This window comes from Macaca thibetana, chromosome 6 (genome assembly GCF_024542745.1).
Source record: "Macaca thibetana thibetana isolate TM-01 chromosome 6, ASM2454274v1, whole genome shotgun sequence".
NCBI classification, from domain to species: domain Eukaryota; kingdom Metazoa; phylum Chordata; class Mammalia; order Primates; family Cercopithecidae; genus Macaca; species Macaca thibetana.
Window position 1 is genome coordinate 87,722,844 of NC_065583.1, and position 22,274 is coordinate 87,745,117.

At 36.8% G+C, this 22,274-nt stretch overlaps 1 protein-coding gene across 14 annotated transcripts in view; it reads left to right on the forward strand.

Annotated features, from left to right (window-relative positions):
* The window catches only part of FAM172A (family with sequence similarity 172 member A), a 483,877-nt gene that overhangs the window by 309,379 nt on the left and 152,224 nt on the right, over positions 1-22,274 (forward strand). For all 14 annotated transcript variants that reach the window (XM_050794318.1, XM_050794327.1, XM_050794314.1 and 11 more), the window contains 2 exons: positions 3,114-3,230; positions 11,082-11,166. In XM_050794318.1, the coding sequence (XP_050650275.1) occupies positions 3,114-3,230; positions 11,082-11,166 (202 nt within the window). The remainder of the gene's footprint in view (positions 1-3,113; positions 3,231-11,081; positions 11,167-22,274) is intronic.

Here is a 22,274-nt window from a genome sequence, read left to right on the forward strand (position 1 = left end):
GTCACTTTGTGTCTGGGTGGCCTTTAACTAGTTTCTTAAACTGTCTCAATTTACTTATCCACAAATAGGGAAAATAATACAAGTTTTGCATACATTTCCATATTATTTGAGAGTAAAAGGAGAATTAATTTGTATTTTATTTTGAAATTTGGAAACTGCTATTCAGATTAAAATAAATATTATACACAGACAAATAAAAGCAAATTTTAATTGTAGCTTTACAATGTATATCCTATTAAGCCATTGACCTTTAGGATGTTGATGTCTGAGGTATCAAAATTTGTCAGCACTTCTATCCAACTCTTGATACCATACTGAAGATATTATAACAAAAATGGAATGGATGTTGACCTTAAGTGTAATTATTCAAAGGGATCTCTTACTGGATATTTCATAATTTATTCAAGAATATATGGAGACATTTAGATCACATGGGCTTATCTTTTTTACAGACTAAGATTCCTTTGAGAATCTCATGAAAGTTAAAGATCTTCTCCTCAGAAAAATATTCATATGCCCATATAGAAAACATTTTACAAAGAATTTCAAGTTGTTCATATCAATGGATCCTAATTAAATACTGCCATGTCCACCTTAGATTGTTATAGAGAATCTTAGGTGATATGATGATATGACTTTCTCCCTTTTAGAGAGCGTTTTCCAGACTATTGGTCTTCTGTTACAGACCATATTGTAGAAGGATTTTTCCTGCCCAGCTGTGCTTCCACTCATTCCTTGCTTTGGCTATATTTCATCTAAGGTCTGTCTCTTAAGCAAACTCAATTCCATCTCCCTGCACCATTGCCTCTCTCTGGTATTTTTCATCAGTGCTCATTCACAGTGGAAGAAGTAACTAAGTCACTGTGACCCAGACTAACAAATGCAAGAAGCAGAGGGTCTGGACAGAAATGGCAGTTGCAAGTAGTTCCAGGACTACTAAATTAGGCTGCAGCAAGGCTGGAACAGAGGTAAATAGTCCAGAAAGTTAAGACTGTTGACATATTCACTTATTCACAATTCTACTAATCCTAAACAGTCAAATGTTGGAAATTCTTTGCTACTGGGTTAATTTGTAAACAGCTCTTCATTAAGATCTTCTGGAATTTGGCCATTCCCCACCTGTGATAATAAAATATGAAAGTGATTTTTAAAGTGTAAAATGCTATAACAGTGTAAGAGAGTATCATATTGGATTATAATGTGACGGTGTGATGTGATGATAAATTGCGTGTTATCACTTCCACTGTATGAAACGTCAGCCAGAAAGACAAACAGACTACAGATATTTTCCTCTGGTAGTCCCTCTAACAACTCTGTATTTTTCCAGCTTGTAGAATTTTAATCCCCAGGTTTTCTATTTTAACACTAACTCCTCACCAATTCATTACTTCATTGTATCTCATTTCACAAATGGCTCTCAAGATTTAGTGTCTTCAGATGCTGTCTTAAGTAAATCTGCATATGTTAACAACAGCCACAACAAAATCCAGGTCAAATATTTTAAAACGCAAGCATATCCTTAGAATACCAGAAAGCATGTTCTTATTTTGTACTTCAGCAACAATTGGTCTAGATCTCTAAAAGTGTTACTATTTAGAAAATGAGAATAAGGACATATAATTTCTTCATAAGCCAGATGGATTCACTATTGTGGAATTTGGGGTTTTATCATCTAATGTTGGTTTAAACTTTTATATGCTAGTGCCAGTGTGATCCAATGAGAATGTATTTGTAAAATAAAATCCAGAAGAAGGTAGCATACTACTTAATAATTCATATGAAGTATTAATTTAGAGTATTATTTTATGCTTTGAAAAGTATTATTGGTATTGCAAGATAAATTTTTGCAGTAATGTTATGATGTTGGTAACCAATATTGATTTTAAGATTTTTACATTATATAAGCAGAAAACACAGGGCACAAAGAGTTGAGGTGCAGAAGTGTTGGTGAGGTAGCATTAACAGTGAGTTGGGTTCCCATTAGGTAGTATTCATTGAGACATCATGTGCATATGCTGGGCTTAAAAAAATTTAAGAGAGAGAGAGACATTTTAAATTCAGAATGCCAAGAGGCATCCTTTGGTATCATAAGCATGGTGTGCAATATTCTTTCTCTGTATGCACTTTCATCGCCATTCAGAATTCTCTTTTTTGAAGTGCACTATTATATTTTTGATAGACAATTCATAGAAATTAACAGCAAATGATAAATTGTTCTTTTTTTCAATAAAAGAATTTAGAGGGAGAAAAGACACTTGAAGCAAAAAGAGAACATTATTATGAAATGCAAGGTTACTATTTATGATATTTTAACTGTAATTTTCAAAGCTTTCTTACATTTGTTACACCAAATTAGGGCCACTAGTGTAGTAGATTAAAACCTTTTTTCAGTTCTTCTGATGTAGAAATTTTCGCTTTTAATTTCTTTATCTGGCAGACCACTGATGAATCCATCGGTATCTCCAAGCCAAGCAAATCTTTTTTTGTTATTTTTAGAAGCTGTTTTGTTTTGTAGAAATAGCATTCTATAGGAAGAAGTTATCATAAAATGTAATAGTTTGCCAACATAAAGAAATACGTTAGAAAGCAAAATTATATTAATGGGCTTTGAATGAAAAATATCTTTGTGGGCATTTAAAACACCAAGGAATTACTAAATTGGAAAAGTCAAAGCAAGATATCTTTCTTTACTGATGTGCCATCTACTGAAAACTAGTAGAAGTTGGTCCTAAGTAGCTAACAGTGAACCCTGGGTACTAACTTCCCTGAAGCACTGAAACAGGAAGTGGTGGAAGAAACTTGTAAAAGAAACCCTCAGGGATTCCCCTGTGATCCCTTTAATCCTCGAATTGTCAAACCACATGGAAAATAATAGAGCTGCGTAGTTCTAAGACTTAAGTGGTATTATCTTTTTAAAGGAAAATGTTAGGTCTTTTCACATCTCTGGACAAGAATAGGGTATGTGTTCAATGCAAAAAAGAGTAACTTTGAACCGGAGATACATATTGCTTTTTCATTTTTAATATAATATTGTTGTTATCTCTGACTAAGCAGGCTGCACCCAGTAGGAAAAACAATTATAGCCAATATTTTATTTTCCTTTTTTAAAACAGATGATTCAACGAGAAGCAGATGTAAAAAATAAGGTAACTGCTGTGGCATTGACAGACTCTGTTCACAATGTGTGGCATCAAGAAGCTGGCAAAACGATTCGAGAATGGATGAGAGAGGTGAGACTTGTGTTTTTTTTTTTTTAGTGCTGAGATGAATGGGTGTGAGCCTTTATGTCTTGAGCCCCCACCAACCTGTAACACCTCCCATCCTCAGACTCCCTTTCTAGAGGCAGAACATTGCGAGGAAATAGAAAATGTTAGACATGCTTAAAATAATAATAGAAAACCCGTGTGAAGAACCAATATTTTTGAAACCCCCCTCCCTTCTTTTTGGTTTTCTATAGAACACTGTGTGTATAGTGTTCAGTCTAAGGTGGGAACTTGTGCTGAAAAAGGTCATGGAATTAAGAGATTCTTATTCCCTGATGCTTAATTTTTCCACCAGCTATTTAGCATTGGTGCCGCTTAGTTACAAGAACGACGCATAAGGTACACTTGGTCTCCTTTTCTTCTTGAAAGGCAGTCAGTGTATGCCACTCTTAAATGGATTGGCTGACTACATCCAGTAGAGGGAAGAGAAGAAAAAAGCTGAAATGCTGTTATGCCAGACCCTTGAGCTAAGAGAAACCCAGGGGCTAGCCATGGTTCAGCCTTAGGCTAAGAAATCTTCTTTTCATACTTCCTAAGGGCTGGTGAACCTGAAAACTAACAAGGATTCATTGAATACGCTCCCATTATTATTATTTTTTAACTTTCAGCCTGTTATATTTTTTATTCCTATGACAAATATCCAGCTGAAATTTTCTTTTATTTTTATTTATCTTTCTGATATTATAAGCAGTTGGCATCAGCCACCCATGCCATAGTAATTGTTTAATCAAATCATTTACTTATATCGTATGAATGAGTTGATTGACCTTCTTGGTTTTCTTCCAGTTTTTCTTGATAGAATACCTGGTGGCCCTTCAGCTGATACCATAGGACTGTGTGGTGGGTAAATTCTACCAGCCTTCATGGTGCACTGTAAGGACCACAGAGTTAATGTCTGAAGAGATAGAAAAATTAGGCTATATAATTTCATAGTAGCGTTATATTATCACCAGTCTGTTATCACTTGTTTTTCTGCATTAGAAAAAGTACTTTCATCATGCAAAAGTCTAAAATATTTTTATTCCAGTCCTCTTAATACTATAAACATATAAAGATGGGTTTTTTAAATCTTTTCTAACATGTAGGTGTTTGATGATGACACAGAAAGCTCCCAGCATTATATAAATAGTAAGGTTAATAAATGAGCTGTTAGTAACTTTTCCCCACACACATAACTAGTATGGAATTTGATACTTGGCTCAAACTAAAAACATCCTGGCTCATGAGTTTTTCATTCCTGATGACAAATATAACAAAATTTATTTAGGTTTACTTTTTAAGTATTTCTAACTAAGGCTGGATTAGGTGTTCCTTTCAAAAGTCAGAATATATTAATCTGTGTAGCTTCCATCTAACTGACTAGACAGTAGTTGAATTCATCATAATTTAATCAAGGCTGCCATTAATTTCTTTGCAAGCATAGCTGTTGTAAAATTTATAAAATTTTATAAATGCCCTAGTTCTTGGATAGTTCTTTCAGTTCCCTCAATTAAGCCTTAGGGAAGCAATTTGAAGAGTTTTGTATTTTGACCTATCAAAATTGATATCCCAGCTCAATCACTTACATAACTTTGTAGTTTGAAGCAAGTTATTTTATCTCTTTGAGATTCGATTTTCTCATCTGTAAACTATAATACCTACCTTGCAAACGTGATGGAAAATAACATATGTAAAGAAATAGCACAGTTCTTGGCACTTTAAAAAAGTTCAGTAAGTTAGAGCTCTCACTGTTGTTATAGTCTCACTCCCAAATAATATAAAACACATAAACTATATTCATCTTTTGTTTTATGAATGGTTTGCCTATTCAAAATATCTTACAAAAAGGAAACAGGGTGACATACTGGAAGTAATTCAGAACAAGCATATGGGAGAACTAAATTTTGATAATGACTCTGGCTAGGTAAATCAATAATTAAGAATCTAGCATGTACCAGCTAGTTTGCTAAGATTTATAATCTTGGAAAAAGCCACTCCATCTTTTTGGGTCTGTTTCATAATTGAATTGGAGACAGTAATTCCTATTCCATCTACTTCATGAAATATTGTGAGAAGCAAAGGTGATAATCAAGGATGAAAGCTCTTTGAAAAGCAAATGGTACTATATAAAGAAATGAGATGTGTTATTATTGAAAACACTGTAATATCTCAGAGATTTAACTTATTAGAGCATTCCTGATGGGGCTTTGAAATTACCCCTGTTCAGTGATCTTCTCCAAAACGAGAACAAAAAGAGAGACTGTAAAAGTGTATGACAGGTATCCTTGTAGGAACCCACCTAAATGTGTGACCTCTTATAGAGAAGATTACAGTGTGGTTTGGCAATATAAGAGTCCAGTGTTTCCGAACTCTCAGGATGAAACTTCCTCCCCTTTTCTTTCTCCTTTCTTATTTCCTATCCTCTCTGCAAGACTCCTTGAAATAATGAAGAGAAACAAACCTGGATTACAGGAAAGGGCGGTTGTCTTAAGCATGAGTGTTGGAAAGTTTTTTGTTTTGTAAGTATGTTTAAATTAATGTGATACGTATAAGTGGCCAACAAACATATGAAAAAAATGCTCGACATCACCCATCATCAGAGAAATGCAAATTAAAACCAAAATGAGATACCATCTCACACCAATCAGAATGGGGATTCTTATACACTGTTGGTGGGAATGTAAATTAGTACAGCCTTTGTGGAAAACAGTATGGAGATTTCTCAAAGAGCTAAAGAAAGAAGTACTATTTGATCTAGCCACGTCACTACTGAGTATCTACCCAAAGCAAAAGAAGTCATTTTACCAAAAAGACATCTACACTGGTATGTTTATCGCAGCACTCTTCATGATAGCAAAGGCTTGGAATCAACCTAAGCATCCATCAAAGGATGACTGGATAGAGAAAATGTGGTACATATCTAAATATATGTATATAGATATATAGAGATATATACTTTGGAATACTACGCGGCCATAAAAATGAATGAAATTACATCTTGCAGCAACATGGATGGAACTGGAGGCCATTATCTTAACTGAAATCACTCAGAGACAGAAAGTCAAATACCACATGTTCTCACTTCTCAGTGGGAGCTAAACAATGGGTACATACGGACATACAAAGTAGAATAATAGACATTGGAGACTTCAAAAGATGGAAGGTGGGAGATGAAGGATGAGAACTTATCTATTGGGTACGATGTACACTGTTTGGGTGACAGTTACACTAAAAGCCCAGACTTTACCACTATGCTGTAGTATATCCATGTAACAAAAATGCACTTGAAAGTCCTAAATCTGTAACAATAAGAAGGGATGTGATGAAGTTACTGATGTTATGCATTCATTTTTTAAAAAGCTAATTTTTAAACCTACCAATTTAGCGTACAGAACAAAGGTTAAGAAATATATTATTGTATTACTTGTGTAATTTATAAATATTAGTAACAGTTTCCTTTAAAGAAGGAAGGTCAGGCCGGGCACCGTGGCTCACACCTCTAATCCCAACACTTTGGGAGGCCGAGACAGGTGGATCACCTAAGGTCAAGAGTTCGAGACCAGCCTGGCCAACATGGCAAAACTTTGTTTCTACTAAAAATACAAAAATCAGCCAGGCATAGTGTCAGGTACCCATAATCCCAGCTACTCAGGAGGCTGAGGCAGGAGAATCACTTGAACCCAGGAGGTGGAGGTTGCAGTGAGCTGGGATCACGCCATTGCACTCCAGCCTGGCCAACAGAGCAAAAGCTCCATCTCAAAAAAAAAGAAAGAAAGAAAGTCAAAGAGTAGTACTACTTTGAGCAATTACTCCAAGTGAAACCTATTCTGAACTAAAAGACCACGCATAGATGCTAAGCCAGCCTCTTGAGGAGAGGTAAAAGGTAAATGAAGGCAGCTCCTGAGGAACTTCTTACTTCAAGCCCCAGGACTGTCTAGGCTGAGTGGGCAAATGTTTCCCAACATACCCCTGGCCTCTGAAATTCTGCAGCCACACCAGATGTACGATTCTATGTAATAGTTGTAAACCCTTCCCATCACCATTCAACTCTGAGTGTAGGGCCTTAGAAACTTGACCTAGTGAACCATAGTTGTATTTGTCCGAGGACACAAAACGTTTCACATTAAAAAATCAACCTTTAAAGCAATGGTGATTTACAATTCAGACATATGCAATAAAAATGAATAAAAATCTGGCTTCAACCAAGGCAGTAAGCATCTCCAAATACCTCCAAACACCTTGCAAAGGAATAGCTACTACCTACTTTTCTCTTTAAATATAATATACTAAATTGTAATCTTTTTATTTAAAAAAATTATTTCAAACCTACTCTGAAATATTGTTGACCTTGGTTCAAATGTCAAAGGGAATCACTCAGCACTGTGGCCTGTAGGCATTTCTAATCCATATCGATAGCTCCCCAAATTTTGGATATTACAAAAAGGAAAATTTACAACCACAAAAATCTATAGGATCATCATTTTAGGGTAAAAAAAAATGTTTAAACTGATAACACTTAGCTTAAAGAAATACTTTCTACATTACCTATTTTTCTCTTTTTCCTTCAGATCCAGAGAAACATTAGTCATGTAGTCTGTCCCTATCTGCCTGCCCTGGCCAAGGACTTCTTTCTCTATGCTTGTTTGTTGGAACTAGGGGAGGCTGCATCTGAGTCTCAAGCATGGCACTATTGGTACCTTGAGTTCAACATACCTTGTTGCCTATTCAGGGGACCTGAGAATAAATGTCAGGGGCTGCTAACCCTCTCCAGCATGTTTTGAATTTAGGTAGGGCTTTCCTAGTGGGCTGCCTGCATTGCTACCTGTAACACTTTGGTAGTGTTCATCTCAACTAAAAATTGGAATAGGGACAAAGTGAGGCATTGAAAAAAAAGGATACGTAAGTATTAGAAAAGCATCGAAAGAGACTTGACTTCTAAACTATAGTAACACATTTCAGAATAGGGAGTTAGATTTGATAAAATAAAATTTCAGACAAATTGAATTTAGATATAACTGCATGTCTTTCTTTGCATATGTTTATGCTATTTTATTTCATTATACTCTATCATATAACAAACATTTAACTTGTTTTGCCCTTTTTTCTATATAATTTTCCCAATGGGGTAAAAATGCCACATACCCCTGCACACACACACACACACACACACACACACACACACATACACATACACACTCTGAAATGGCCATATCAAATCTGTGTAGTTGTACACAGGTACTTTGTCATTGCAGAGAACTTTTGGACATACTCACTTTAACTATAGGGTGTTCAACTTCTGTCCAGTTTTTATGAGAGATCAAAGCCTTAAACACGTGGCCAGATAAAAACTGAAATTTCACAAACATAAAATGTTAACCTATATTTTGCTTTAAGTGTTTGAATTAAAGGTGATCTGAGCAAACTGGACAAAAGTTAATTTTGTTCAGCTTTTTAAGGTAACAATTTAAGAAATGATTAATCGTCTGCATATTGTAATGTGCCATCACTTGTATTAATACTAGAAAATCCTATAAGACGTAGCTTTACGTATGTGAAGTGTAGGTGAACAGTAGGAAGACCGACATATCACCTGGTTAATAGCTGACTTTCATCAGATTTGGAGGTACTAGTTGGATGAATAATAATTAAAATACATACAGTACCTAATCGCTGCCTGTCTGTCGGTAGTGCTAATTGCTGTCATTGAAAAGACGGAATTGTTTAAAAAAGAGAGAGAGAGAAAGAGAAAGTCATTCTTCATTGAAGCTATCTCCCTGTATCATTGGGAGCCTATTTTTAGTACCTATAGAAGTCATGATTTTTGAATTTATTAGGGGCTGTGATGAATGATAAAACAAATCATCCATTTACATATCTTGACACTGCTTTGGAGAATACTTATTTCTTACAAGCAAGTGTCACATTGTATATAAAAGCTGGCTAATTGTGTGCTAATCTTCTGCATTATCTGGAACTCTCTGATGTGGTGTTATATCAATGGTAATATTAATTTTACTTATTTCAAATGTATGAAATATCTTCTAAAACCCTATTCCTTTTATAATTTCTACCCTTACATTGTGTAGTTTTGCATTCAACTGCTAATTAAGATTAGGAGAGCACATTATAGAATATGTATCCATTTTAAACCACCAAGCTTTTGTAATGCATGAAAAATACTAATATTTTATCTATTTTAAATGTAAAAAGAGAGAAAGCATTTAAGAACATTACTACATGTTATGTTTGTTTTCATGTTTTTTTCCTACACAGTTCAATAGTTTCATTGATCTACTGTTTCTTACAAAAATCTGCCATGCTTTGTGAACTTCACTTTCTAATCTCATACAGCAACCCTTCCTTTATGTTATTCCTGCTCTCCCTGGTCCCAGAACAGTAGGGTTGCCTTGACAAATCTATTCAAAAGCCATTCCTCGGCCTTTATTGGTGGAGACTGGGGCCTTTGAAATTCTCTCCTCACTGCAACACAGCTGACATCTTCTTCCAGACAGAATGAATTAAGGAAATACAATAAGACACTTGATCTACCAGTCAAGGATCTTTCCACAGTGAGGACGGATTCCATGGTGCACAACCAGGGCAGCAAGCATCTAAAAATACACAATACATGCTTGTTTACCAGAATAGCAATCACCGATTTTTCCAAAATGATTGATGGGATGATTTCTTTAAAAAAAAATCTGTCTGGAAATTCATTGTGTGTGTGTGTGTGTGTGTGTGTGAGTGTGTATGTGTCTGTGTGTTGAGAAATGTTTTAAAAACCGTGTGATGATAATCACATATTTTTAGCCAGACTTCAAATACAGACTTAAAATGTATAGAAGGAATATAGATTATTTTATTTCTCTGAATTGTAAATCATTACCTTACATCGTTACTATTAAAAATTACCTAATTTTTAATATTGGAGGCTTTGTGTCCATAGACACACAGCTACAACTCACCAGATGGTGATTCTTTATAACTATTTTGATACAGCCTTAATTAAAGCAGGTAAAAGTAAAAATTTAAAAATAGTATTTTTATATGGGTCAGATTTTGAGGAGTAAATACAAAATTCATTTATTCTGGTATTATGCAAAGAATATAGTTTAAAAATTGGCTATTCTTTCTTGTGTTCATATTAATATTTATTTTAATCTAAAAGTTAAAAATGAATACTTCTTTTATTTTCCATTAATTATAATACCTTTATTTGTTTACTGCTTGGCCTTCTAAACTTCACTTGGAAATATATTGCATCATGGTTCATGGAAGGTTACATGTCATCTTATTTTATTTATTTTTTGAGACGGGGTCTCCCTCTGGCACCCGGGCTGGAGTGCAATAGAGTGATTTCAGCTCACTGCAACCTTTGCCTCCTGGGTTCAAGCCATTCTCCTGCCTCAGCCTCCCAAGTAACTGGGACTACAGGCATGCGCCACCATGCCCAGCTAATTTTTGTATTTTTAGTACAGAAGGGGTTTCACCATGTTGGCCAGGCTGGTCTCGAACTCCTGACCCCAAGTGATCTGCCCGCCTCGACCTCCCCCCAAAGTGCTGGGATTATAGGCGCAAGCCACCATGCCCTGCCCTTACATGTCATCTTAATATCAGCACAGATGATTTGCTGAATTGTAAAACAAACAAAAAAACCTTTTTCACAGTCATGTTAATTATGAATAATTACTGTTTATGTAAGAAAAAAATGTTAAGTGTATTGAAAAATAAATTGAATACAGTCTAGTGGTTGATTTCATAGGATAAATTAATCTCTTCCTCAACATTTGGTCTTGGCTTAAATTGTATTTCAACAATATTGTCTCTATTACGTTGCAGAACTGTTGTAATTGGGTCTCTAGCTCAGAACCATTAGACACATCAGTGGAGTCCATGCTACCTGATTGCCCCCGCGTCTCAGCAGGTATGTGTTTGATAAGAGATATATGATTGCTGTTGTTTATCAAGGTGAAAAATATGCTAATGAAATGTAGAATTCTATTTTGTGAATTAGTTTGTTTTTGTCTTTGAGTTGTTGGATGAATAATTGGTAATATTATGCATGGGTAGAATCCTCTATCACATATTTGTTAAGTAACTTAAAATGCTTACCAACAAACTCGGTAAGATGAATAGGTGAAACAATTCAAGAGTAGTATGGACAACTGCTGTTGAAACTTAGAGAGATAAGACATACATACATGGATACCTAAACAACAAGGATTGGGCAGACATACAGGATCTTTCATAGGATATGTGTCTCTGAGTTCCAACTCAATGATATGACAGGCAGGCAATGATGTTGTGTGTCCTAGAGACTTTAGAAAAAAATATTTCATGTAAAGATTTTAGTTGCTTCTTGTGTTAGACAGACAGACTCTGGACTGTGGGAAAACGTGCAAGATAGCACCCTATGCAAAGGAGACAGAGCAATTTAAGGAGCAACAGCAGGAATGGATCTGAAGATGTTCACAGGGAACAAAGGCAAGACTGGACTGCCTATTGAAAGGGAAGAGGTGAAGAGGTGAGCACGTCAGGAGCAGTTGGACTCTAGGAAGTTTAAGGATAGCATTGATTTCCAGCCTAAAGTCTTTGTATTGGAGTCACTAGATAAGAAGAGAGAATGACATTTGTAAGCTTTCTGGTTTCAACTTTCACAGTTCTCAACCAAGTAAGCAGTGGCATCTTGTTATAACTGATAGCAGAAATGGGTTTGCTCTGGCCATGGGTGCTGGAGAATGGGTAAAAGTTTGGAACACAAACTACTTTATGTTAACAATCGTAAGTGATAGCTAATCACTGAGTACTTAAAGTTGAAAATATGTGTACATATTTGAAGAAAATAATTTGGAGAATAGTTCAGATTCTAGGTATAGAACTACTGTTACAATTAAATGTCACTATCATTAATACCTAAACTTCAACTGAGTTTCACTATCATTATAGCTGAATTTTATAAGTCTATAAGCCAGGGTTCAACCACAGAGACAGAACCACTAGAAGATGTATATGCTACTATACATACACATAGAGATAGACATATACACACACATACTTATGCGCCTATGTATGTATGTGTGTGTTCTTAAATATTATACAATCAATTTTCATTATTTATGCTAGTTACATAATGTGAAGTCACTAAAAACACTGAATTAGCAAATAATCATAGCTCCTAGATGAAATACAAGGCCAGGTTCCTGTGAGCTTCTGGTCACATTTTTGTCAACCAATCAATATGTAAACTTGTTTATGTGTGTTTTTGTTTAATGACACCTTATTTAATATATACTGTTGATTCATTAACATTGAGCTCATGGCCAGCAGCAGTGTAACTCAGGCCTCGATGAAGCTTATCTAACACATATTTTCTCCATAAGGCATAACACAGCCTTCTTGTGCTTAGCAACACTACACAGCACTTCAGCACTACATTTGGGGGCTATTGTAAACAGTGAAACCAAAAAAAGGCACAAAAATAGAAAACTGTGGCACTAAATAGTCTATAAAAAGGATACTTGTTCACAATGTAAGAACTGAAACAAGAAGGCAGGGCATGACCTTGTTCAGCCTTAATTAAGAATGAATGACTCAAATTTTTCACCATTCTGCACATGTGCATTTTGCAAATAACTGCAAAAATGCCATGAGTATGGATTTTGGGGTTACAAATAAATTTTAGTGAGTAGGTGAATTTGTAAGTTTAGAATCCACACATAATGAAGACAAACTGCATATAGGAACGGATTTGTCACTGGGACTTTACCTGAGGCTGGTTGAGCAATCTCTGTAAGGATGTTGACCTTATATCTGATGGAGGAGCTTGAGTTCACAGAGCAGGCAGTTGGTAAGGGAAGATGAATGTGAAGTGGCAGAGACAACAATGAGCTAGAACCCATAAGCGAGAGCTGGAGTTCAGGAAGGTAAGCTTAAACCCACATCAGGTTTGTTTGTTTGTTTGTTTGTTTGTGTGTATGTGTGTTTGTTTTTCCAGAGTCTCACGTTATCACCCAGACTAGAGTGCAGTGGTGTGATCTTAGCTCACTGCAGCCTTGATCTCCAGGGCTCAAGTGATCCTCCCACCTCAGCCTCCCAAGTAGGTAGGACTACAGATACACACTGCCATGCTCAACTAATTTTTTTGATTTTTAGTAGAGACGAGGTCTCACTATGTTGCCCAGGCTGGTCTTGAACTCCTGAGCTCAAGCTTGGCCTCTCAAAGTGCTGAGATTACAGGCATGAGCCACCACACCTGGCCCATATCAGTTCTTGTTGCTTCTGTCTTGTTGCTTCTGTGGATGTCTTGTAGAAGCCCTGCGCCCTTTGTCATGGATCTAAACACCTGCACCTACTCCAGGAGTCAGAGCTGCTGAAGGAGAATTCACGGGAAGGTGGAGCAGATGCAGTCCTAGCTATTGCCTCACACCACAAGGCAAGCCAGCAGATAAGTGACAAGATGTGTGAACTAGAAATGGCTGCTGCTTCACTTTACCCCTCCAAATTTTCCACAAAAAAATCTCCCTTATGTACCATCCTAACCAGAAACAGACAGGAAAGGAATTCTGGGAAATGTAGTTCAACCTAACCAAACTGACACATTCAAAAGCCACCACAGTCCACCTCTTGCCAAGTTGGCACTGATGTACATCTCCTCAAAATAGACTTACTGTCCAAATAACGATGTTAATATTAAGAAAGTCATGCTTCTACCAAATATCATACAGCCATTTAAATGTACAATCGAAAACACACTACAAGCAAAAACACACTAATCCCTTTCCTAGAAGAGGGAACAGAATCCCTTTATTGTCCTTTGCTGATATTCATTCTTCTCACCCTTGGTACCCTGTAATTTAAATACTGAGAAATAAAAGTTAATTACTTTTGACAATGTGTTATATTAGATGATAAAGGAATAAGAGAGAACATGAAAACAGAAATATTTAACTTATATGTATATACAAAAATATTCATATCAAAATAAGTACTACTACATGCTTTGTTTTTGTAACCAGTTATGTTGGTATATACTTATAACTGGTATTTATAACTTATATGTAAGTTATATATATAAGTATTTATAACTTATATACTTATAGCTGGTATTTATAACTACCTTTTTCTGTTACCCATTCAGTACAGATATACCTCAAAGATATTGTGAGATCCATTCCACACAACTGCAATAAAGCAAATATTTAATGACACCTAAAATAGTAAATCCTTTCCAGAAGGATTTCAAGTAACTTTGCCCCAGATTCATCAGAGGAATCACTGTCTCTGGCATCCATAGCCTTACAAAATGTGTATCTTAAATAATGAGACTTAAGAGTTGAAATTGCTCTTTGTTACATGGGCTACAGAATGGGTGTTGTGTTAGCAGTCATGAAAACAACATGAATCTCCTTGTTCATCATCAGAGCTCTTGGATGACCAGGTGTGTTGCCAAGGAGCAGTAATATTTTGAAAGGAATCTTTTCTGAGTAGTAGGTCTTAATGGCAGGCGTAAAATATTCAGTGAACCATGCTATAAACAGATGTGCTGTCATCCAGGCTTTGTTGTGCCACTTATAGAGCATAGGCACAGCATAATTCTTTTCTTTTTTTTTTTTTTTTTTTTTTGAGACAGTGTTTTGCTCTTGTCACTCAGGCTGAAGTGCAGTGGCACAGTCTTGGCTCAGTGCTGCCTCCTGGATTCAAGCGATTTTCTCGCCGCTCTTGGCTCACTGCCGCCACCTGGGTTCAAGTGATTCTCCTGCCTCAGCCTCCCGAGTAGGTAGGATTACAGGCGCCCGTCACCATGCCATGCTAATTTTTTGTATCTTTAGTAGAGACAGGGTTTCGCCATGTTGGGCAGGCTGGTCTTGAACTCCTGACTTCAGGTGATCTACCCACCTTGGCCTCGCAAAGTGCTGGGATTACAGGCATGAGCCCCTGCACCCAACCGATTTAGCATAATTCTCAAGGGCCCTAGGATTTTTGGAATGGTAAATGAGCATTGGCTTCAATTTATATCATCAGTTTCATTATCCCCTAACAAGAGAGTCAGCCTGTCCCTTGAAGCTTTGAAGCCAAGCATTGACTTCTCCTCTCTAGCTATGAAAGTCCTAGATGGCCATAATCTTCTTCCAGTGGGAAGCTGTTTTGTCTACATTGAAAATTTGTCATTTTGTGTAGCTACACTCATCAATAGTCTCAGCTAGATCTTCTGGATAACTTGCTGCAGCTTATACATCAGCACTTGCTGTATCACCTTGCACTTTTATGTTACAGAGATGGCTTCCTTCCTTCCTTAAATCTCATGAACCAACCTCTGCTAGCTTCCAGCTTTTCTTCTGCATCTTCCTCACCTCTCAGCCTTCATAGAATTGAAGAGAATTAGGACCTTGCTCTGGATTAGGATTTGGCTTAAGGGAATGTTGTTGCTGGTTTGATATTCTAACCAGACCACTCAAAGTTTCTCCAGATCAGCAATAAAGCTGTTTAGCTTTCTTATCATTCATGTGTTCGCTAGAGTAGCACTTTTAATTTCCTCAAGAATTTTTCCTTTGCATTCACTACTTGGCTAACTGTTTAGTGCAAGAGGCCTAAATTTCAGCCCCTCTTGGCTTTTGACATGCATGTCATCCTAAACGGAATCATTTTTAGCTTTTGATTTAAAGTGAGAGATATGCAACTCTTCCTTTCACCTGAATTCTTAAAGGCCGTTGGAGAGTTATTCATTGGCCTCATTTCAAAATTGTTGTGTTTCAAGGAACAGGGGGGCCCCAGGAGAGGGATAGGGACAGGAGAACTGCTCAGTTGGTGGGGCAGTCAGAACACCTTTATCGTTAAGTTCACTGTCTTCTATGGGTGCAGTTGGTGGCACCTCAAAACAATTACAGTAGTAACATCAAAGATGAGTGATCAAGGCCGAGTGTGGTGGCTCTTACCTGTAATCCCAGTACTTTGGGAAGCCAAGGTAAGAGGATTGTTCAGAGCCAGGAGTTTGATACCAGCCCAGGCTACAAAGCAAGACCTTATCTCTACAAAAAAAATTTTTAAAAATAGCCAAGTATGGTAGTGCACACCTACAGTCCCAGCTACTCAGGAGGCTGAGGCAAGAGGATCACGTGGGCCTAAGAGTTCAAAGCTACGGTGAGCCAATGAGCTATGATTGTACTACTGTACCCCAACTTGGAAGACAGAGCAAGACCCCGTCTGTAAAAGAAGAAGAAGGAGGAGGAGGAGAGAAGGAAGGAAAGAAGGAAGGAAATCCATCACTAATCACAGATTACCATAACACATGACAATAATGGAAAAGTTTATTAGCACAGGGAGACACGAAGTGAGCACACGCTGTTGGAAAAATGGCTCCGATAGACTTGCCTGATGCAGTGTTTCCAGAAAACTTGAATTGGTTAAAAAAAATCAGTATCTGTGAAGTGCAGTAAACTGAAGCACAGTAAAATGAGGTGCGCTTTGTTCTCAGCAAGCACTTTAGTTGGTCAAGATTCTTTGCCTGGTGAAATGATCCACACCTTCATTCTCGAAGAGTTTTGGCCATTAGTGGTCCTGCCTGAATTAGGTGATCATAGTATGCTATTGACTGTAATTACAGAAACTACTTACAGGTACTCTGGAGCATTTCCTACATTGCAGAGATATTACTTATTACCCATTGTGTAGTAGCAACTACATTTTCCTTTGGAAATCAGGATTTATCACCCATCCAGTATAGTGCTCCTATCCAGTACATCCGTGTCCTGTTGATTCAGGGGCATAAGGAGACCAAAGTGGCAAGATTGCAGTCTCAACTTCCAGTTCAAAGGAATTATTATTATATCACCTAATGGAAACATTTCTCCTTTTTGGAACTAAGACCTTTAGACCAGCAGAATCTGAAGTAATGGGCATGGGAAGCAAGAGCTCTACTTCACTAAGTATAGTGGGATCACTAAGGATAGTGGGAAAAGAAGGCAGTCCCATATCTATGCCTTTATTCCCAGATTTGGGGCAAATAGCAACCTAAATTAAATGCTGATTTAGAGAAAAGTCCGTATTTGGAGGATATTGTCCAACCACACAAGGTGTTGTCACCTAGCAGTCACAGATGAGTCTTCAAAGGTCATTTCAGCTTTATCCTCGAGGCTGCTGCTTAAGGATAATGGGGAACATGGTAAGAGCAGTGAATGATGGCAGCCCTCAGGCTCTCTCTTGTCCTCTAGCTTGCTCACTGTGATGGAAATCAGCTGCCAGGTTGTAAGCTGCCCTGTGGAGAGGCCTACATGGCAAGGAACTGGTATATCGGGCCAAAAGCCAGGGAGGACCTGAGGTCCACCAACAGCCATGTGAGTGACCTTGGAAGAAGATTCTCCCCCAGTTGAGCTCTTTGAGATGACTACAACCCCAGCCCAACACCTTGATGGTAGTCTTGTGAGAAACCCTGAGCTAGTATCACTCAGCTGTGTTCAGATTTCTGACCCACAAAAACTGTGAGATGATAAATGTATATTGTTTTAAACTGCCAAATTTTGGGGTTATTTGTTCCACAGCAGTAGATAATTAATGCAACAGGCTTAAACTTAAACTCAGGTGGTTGCATAGCCTAAGTAGAAACAACTTTAAACCTTTTTTCGAGACTAAAGCCTTGTAAGGCTCATCTTAGCCCTGATAACTTAGGGTTTAAGAGCATCTATTTCTAAAGATGCACTAAAATGCTCATTGAAGACAATTTGTTCCTACCCTTGCTCCCCTACTAACTGATTATACTTTGCTGTATAATTTATCAGAAAGAAGATATTAAATTTCTTTATCATACTTACCTTTTACTAAGTCACCTTTATTGTTCAGCTTTCCTCTGACCATTTTTTTTCCTTAGGACGGAACTTGCTACTAAGTGTAACTTTTCATTCCCTGTGGGGTTTCATTCTAACAAATTTGGCCTAAATCAGAAGGAGATTGTACATACATTCCCTAGCACATATCCATTTATCTCTAAAGTATTTATTGACACTTACTGTGTTCCAGGCACTGTTCTGGAAGCTGGAGACATAGCAGTGAACAAGAGCTCATCATGACCATCTTGTTCTCCATAATTTTAAAAAAGAATGAATTGCTTTCAGGGCCTATGCTAGCAAAAAGATTCTTCCTTTAGAAGCTGGCATCAACATTAGGTTGCATCAAATAAGAAGAGAGTTAGGACCAGCACCCCTATCATTTCCTATACCTACTTATAAAAACTTACCATTTCTTCAGCCTGACTTAGTGCTTTCCCTCAGAGTCCATAAAAAATGTTGAACAAGATTAATTGTTCAACATTAACTGATTGAGGTGATGGCAGAAAATTCAAACAGAAACAACCAAAGGTTGATGAAGTAGCTTTGAAACACCCAGATTTCTCTGATCAATAATTTCTGTTATATGTAATTTAAAATATTAATATTATTTGAAGATTTCAACATGTGTACTGACCACAAATTAGTAACGGATCTTCAGGCTGTATATTCAGTTTAATGAAGTGTTTTTTCCACCTTGCTAAATTGTAAAGTTTTTTTTCTTGTTATAATATGCTTTGATCTTTTGACTAAAAGTTTCACAGTGAGAGCAGTGAAATTGCCTATAAACATACACACTTATTTAATACTGTAGTTTTTCCTTTATAACTAGATTTGCTTCCCATTACCAAAAAAGTATATATTGGTCATAATAATTTCATTTTATGAGTGTTACTTACCTGTTTATATGTAATTTAAAACCAGATAAAAATTTTAAATTTTTACTGAAAATATCACTGTATGTTCAGCATAGTTATATTGTTTCTATTTTTCTTTTTTTTTAGTTTTATTTTAGTAGAGCCATGGTCTCACACTGGTGCCCAAGTTGGCCTTGTTGTTCATTATTAACAGGTAAGAAAGGCCAAGCACAGTGACTCATGCCTGTACTCTCAGCATTTTGGGAGACCAAAGCTCAAGGATCATTTGAGGCCAGGAGTTCGATACCAGCCTGGGTGACATAGCAAGACCTCATCTCCACTAAAATTTTATCTGTTTTCTTTTTGTTGTGGTTGGCTTCTAAAGACCAATTCTCGTTTTTTTTTTTTTTTCCTCCATAGGTTATTGGGGTACAGGTAGTATTTAGTTACATGAGCAAGTTCTTTAGTGGTGATTAGTGAGATTTGGTACACCTATCACCCAAGCCGTATACACTGAACCATATTTGTAGTCTTTTATCCCTTGCCCCATTCCCACTCTTCCCCCAAAGTCTATTATATCATTCTTATGCCGTTGCGTCCTCATAGCTTAGCCCGCACATATCAGTGAGAATATATGATATTTGGTTTTCCATTCCTGAGTTACCTCACTTGGAATAATAGTCTCCAGTCTCATCCAGGTCACTGCAAATGCTGTTAATTCATTCCTTTTTATGGCTGAGTAGTATTCCAACTGTATACAGTTTCTTTATCCACTCATTGATTGATGGGCATTTGGGTTGGTTCCACGATTTTGCAGTTGTGAATTGTGCTACTTAAACATGCATGTGCAAGTATCTTTTTTGTGTAATGATTTCTTTTCCTCTGGGTAGATACCCAGGAGTAGGATTGCTGGATCAAATGGTAGTTCTACTTTTAGTTCTTTAAGGAACTCCCACACTGTTTTCCGTAGCGGCTATACATTACCACCAGCAGTGTAGAAGTGCTCCCTGATCACTGCATCCATGCTAACATCTACTGTTTTTTAATTTTTTTATTATGGCCATTCTTGCAGGAGTAAGGTGATACTGCATTTTGGTTTTGATTTGCATTTCCCTGATAATTAGTGATGTTGAGCATTTTTTCATATATTTGTTGGCCATTTGTATATCTTCTTTCGAGAGTTGTCTATTCATGTCCTTAGCCCCCTTGTTGATGGGATTGTTTTTTCCTTACTGATTTGTTTGTGTTTATTCTAGATATTAGTCCTTTGTCAGATGTATAGATTGTGAAGATTTTATCCCACTCTGTGGATTGTCTGTTTACTCTGCTGACTGTTCCTTTTGCCGTACAAAAGCGCCTTAGTTTAATTGAGTCCCAGCTATTTATCTTTGCTTTTATTGCATTTGCTTTTGGGTTCTTGGTCATGAAATCCTTGTCTAAGCCAATGTCTAGAAGGGGTTTTCCAATGTTATCTTCTAGAATTTTTACAGTATCAGGTCTTAAGTTTAAGTCCTTAATCCATCTTAAGTTGATTTTTGTATAAGGTGAGAGATGAGGATCCAGTTGTATTCTCGTACATGTGGCTAGCCAATTATCCCAGCACTATTTGTTGAAAAGGATGTCCTTTCCTCACTTTATGTTTTTGTTTGCTTTGTCAAAGATCAGTTGGCTGTAAGTATTTGAGTTTATTTCTGGGTTCTCTATTCTGTTGCATTGATCTATGTGCCCATTTTTATGCTAGTACCACTGTTTTGGTGGCTGTAACCTTGTAGTATAGTTTGAAATTAGGGAGATTCCTCCAGATTTGTTCTTTTTGCTTCGTCTTGCTTTGACTATGCAGGCTCTTTTTTGGTTCCATATGAATTTTAGACTTGTTTTTTCTAATTCTGTGAAGAATGATGGTGGCATTTTGATGGAGATTACTTTGAATTTGTAGATTGCTTTTGGCAGTATGGTCAGTTTTCACAATGTTGATTCTATCCATCCATGAGCATGGGATGTGTTTTCATTGGTTTTTGTCATTTATGATTTCTTTCAGCAGTGTTTTGAAGTTTTTCTTGTGGAGGTCTTCTGACTCCTTGGTTAGGTATATTCCTAAGTTGTTTTGTTTTGTTTTGTTTGCAGCTATTGTAAAAGGTGTTGAGTTCTTGGTTTGATTCTCCGCTTGGTCACTTGTTGGTGTATAGAAGAGCTACCGATTTGTGTACATTCATCTTTTGTCCAGAAACTTTGCCGAATTCTTTCATCAGTTCTAGGAGCTTTCTGGAGAACTCTTTAGGGTTTTCTAGGTAAATGATCATTGTTAGCAAACAGTGAGAGTTTGACTTCCTCTTTACCGATTTGGATGTCCTTTATTTCTTTCTCTTGTGTGATTGCTCTGGCTAGGACTTCCAGTACTATGTTGAAGAGGAGTCATGAGAGTGGACATCTTTGTCTTGTTCCAGTTCTCAGAGGGAATGCTTTCCACTTTTCTCCATTCAGTATTATGTTGGCTGTGGCTTTGTCATAGATGGCTTTTATTACATTAAGGTATGTCCCTTGTATGCCAATTTTGCTAAAAGTTTTAATCATAAAGTTATGCTGGATTTTGTTGAATGCTATTTCTGCATCTGTTGAGATGATCATGTGATTTTTGTTTTTAATTCTGTTTATGTGGTGTATCACATTTATTGACTTGCATCTGTTAAACCATCCCTGCATCCCTGGCATGAAACTCACTTGATCATGGTGGATACTCTTTTTGATATGTTATTAGATTTGGTTAGCTAGTATTTTGTTAAAGATTTTAGCATCTATGTTCATCAAGAATATTTGTCTGTAGTTTTCTTTTTTGGTTATGTCGTTTTCCTGGTTTTGGTATTGGGATGATGCTGGCTTCATAGAATGAATTAGGGAGGGTTCCTTCTTTCTCTATTTTATGGAATAGTGTCAAAAGGATTAGTACAAATTCTTCTTTGAATGTCTGGTAGAATTCTGCTGTGAATCTGTCTGGGCCGGGACTTTCTTTATTGGTAATTTTTTATTACCATTTAAATCCTGCTGCTTGTTATTGGTCTGTTCAAGGTATCTAATTCTTCCTGATTTAAGCTAGGAGCGTTGTATTTTTCCAGGAATTTTTCTATCTCTTCCAGGTTTCCTAGTTTATGTGCATAAAGGTGTTCATAGTAGCCTTGAATGATCTTTTGTATTTCAGTAGTGTCTGTTGTAATGTCGCCTGTGTTTGTTTCTTAGTGAGGTTATCTGGATTTTCTCTCTTCTAATCTTACCAATGGTCTGTAAATCTTATTTATCTTTTCAAACAATCAGCTTTTTGTTTCATTTATTTTTTGTATTGTTTTCCTTTGTTTCAGTTTCATTTA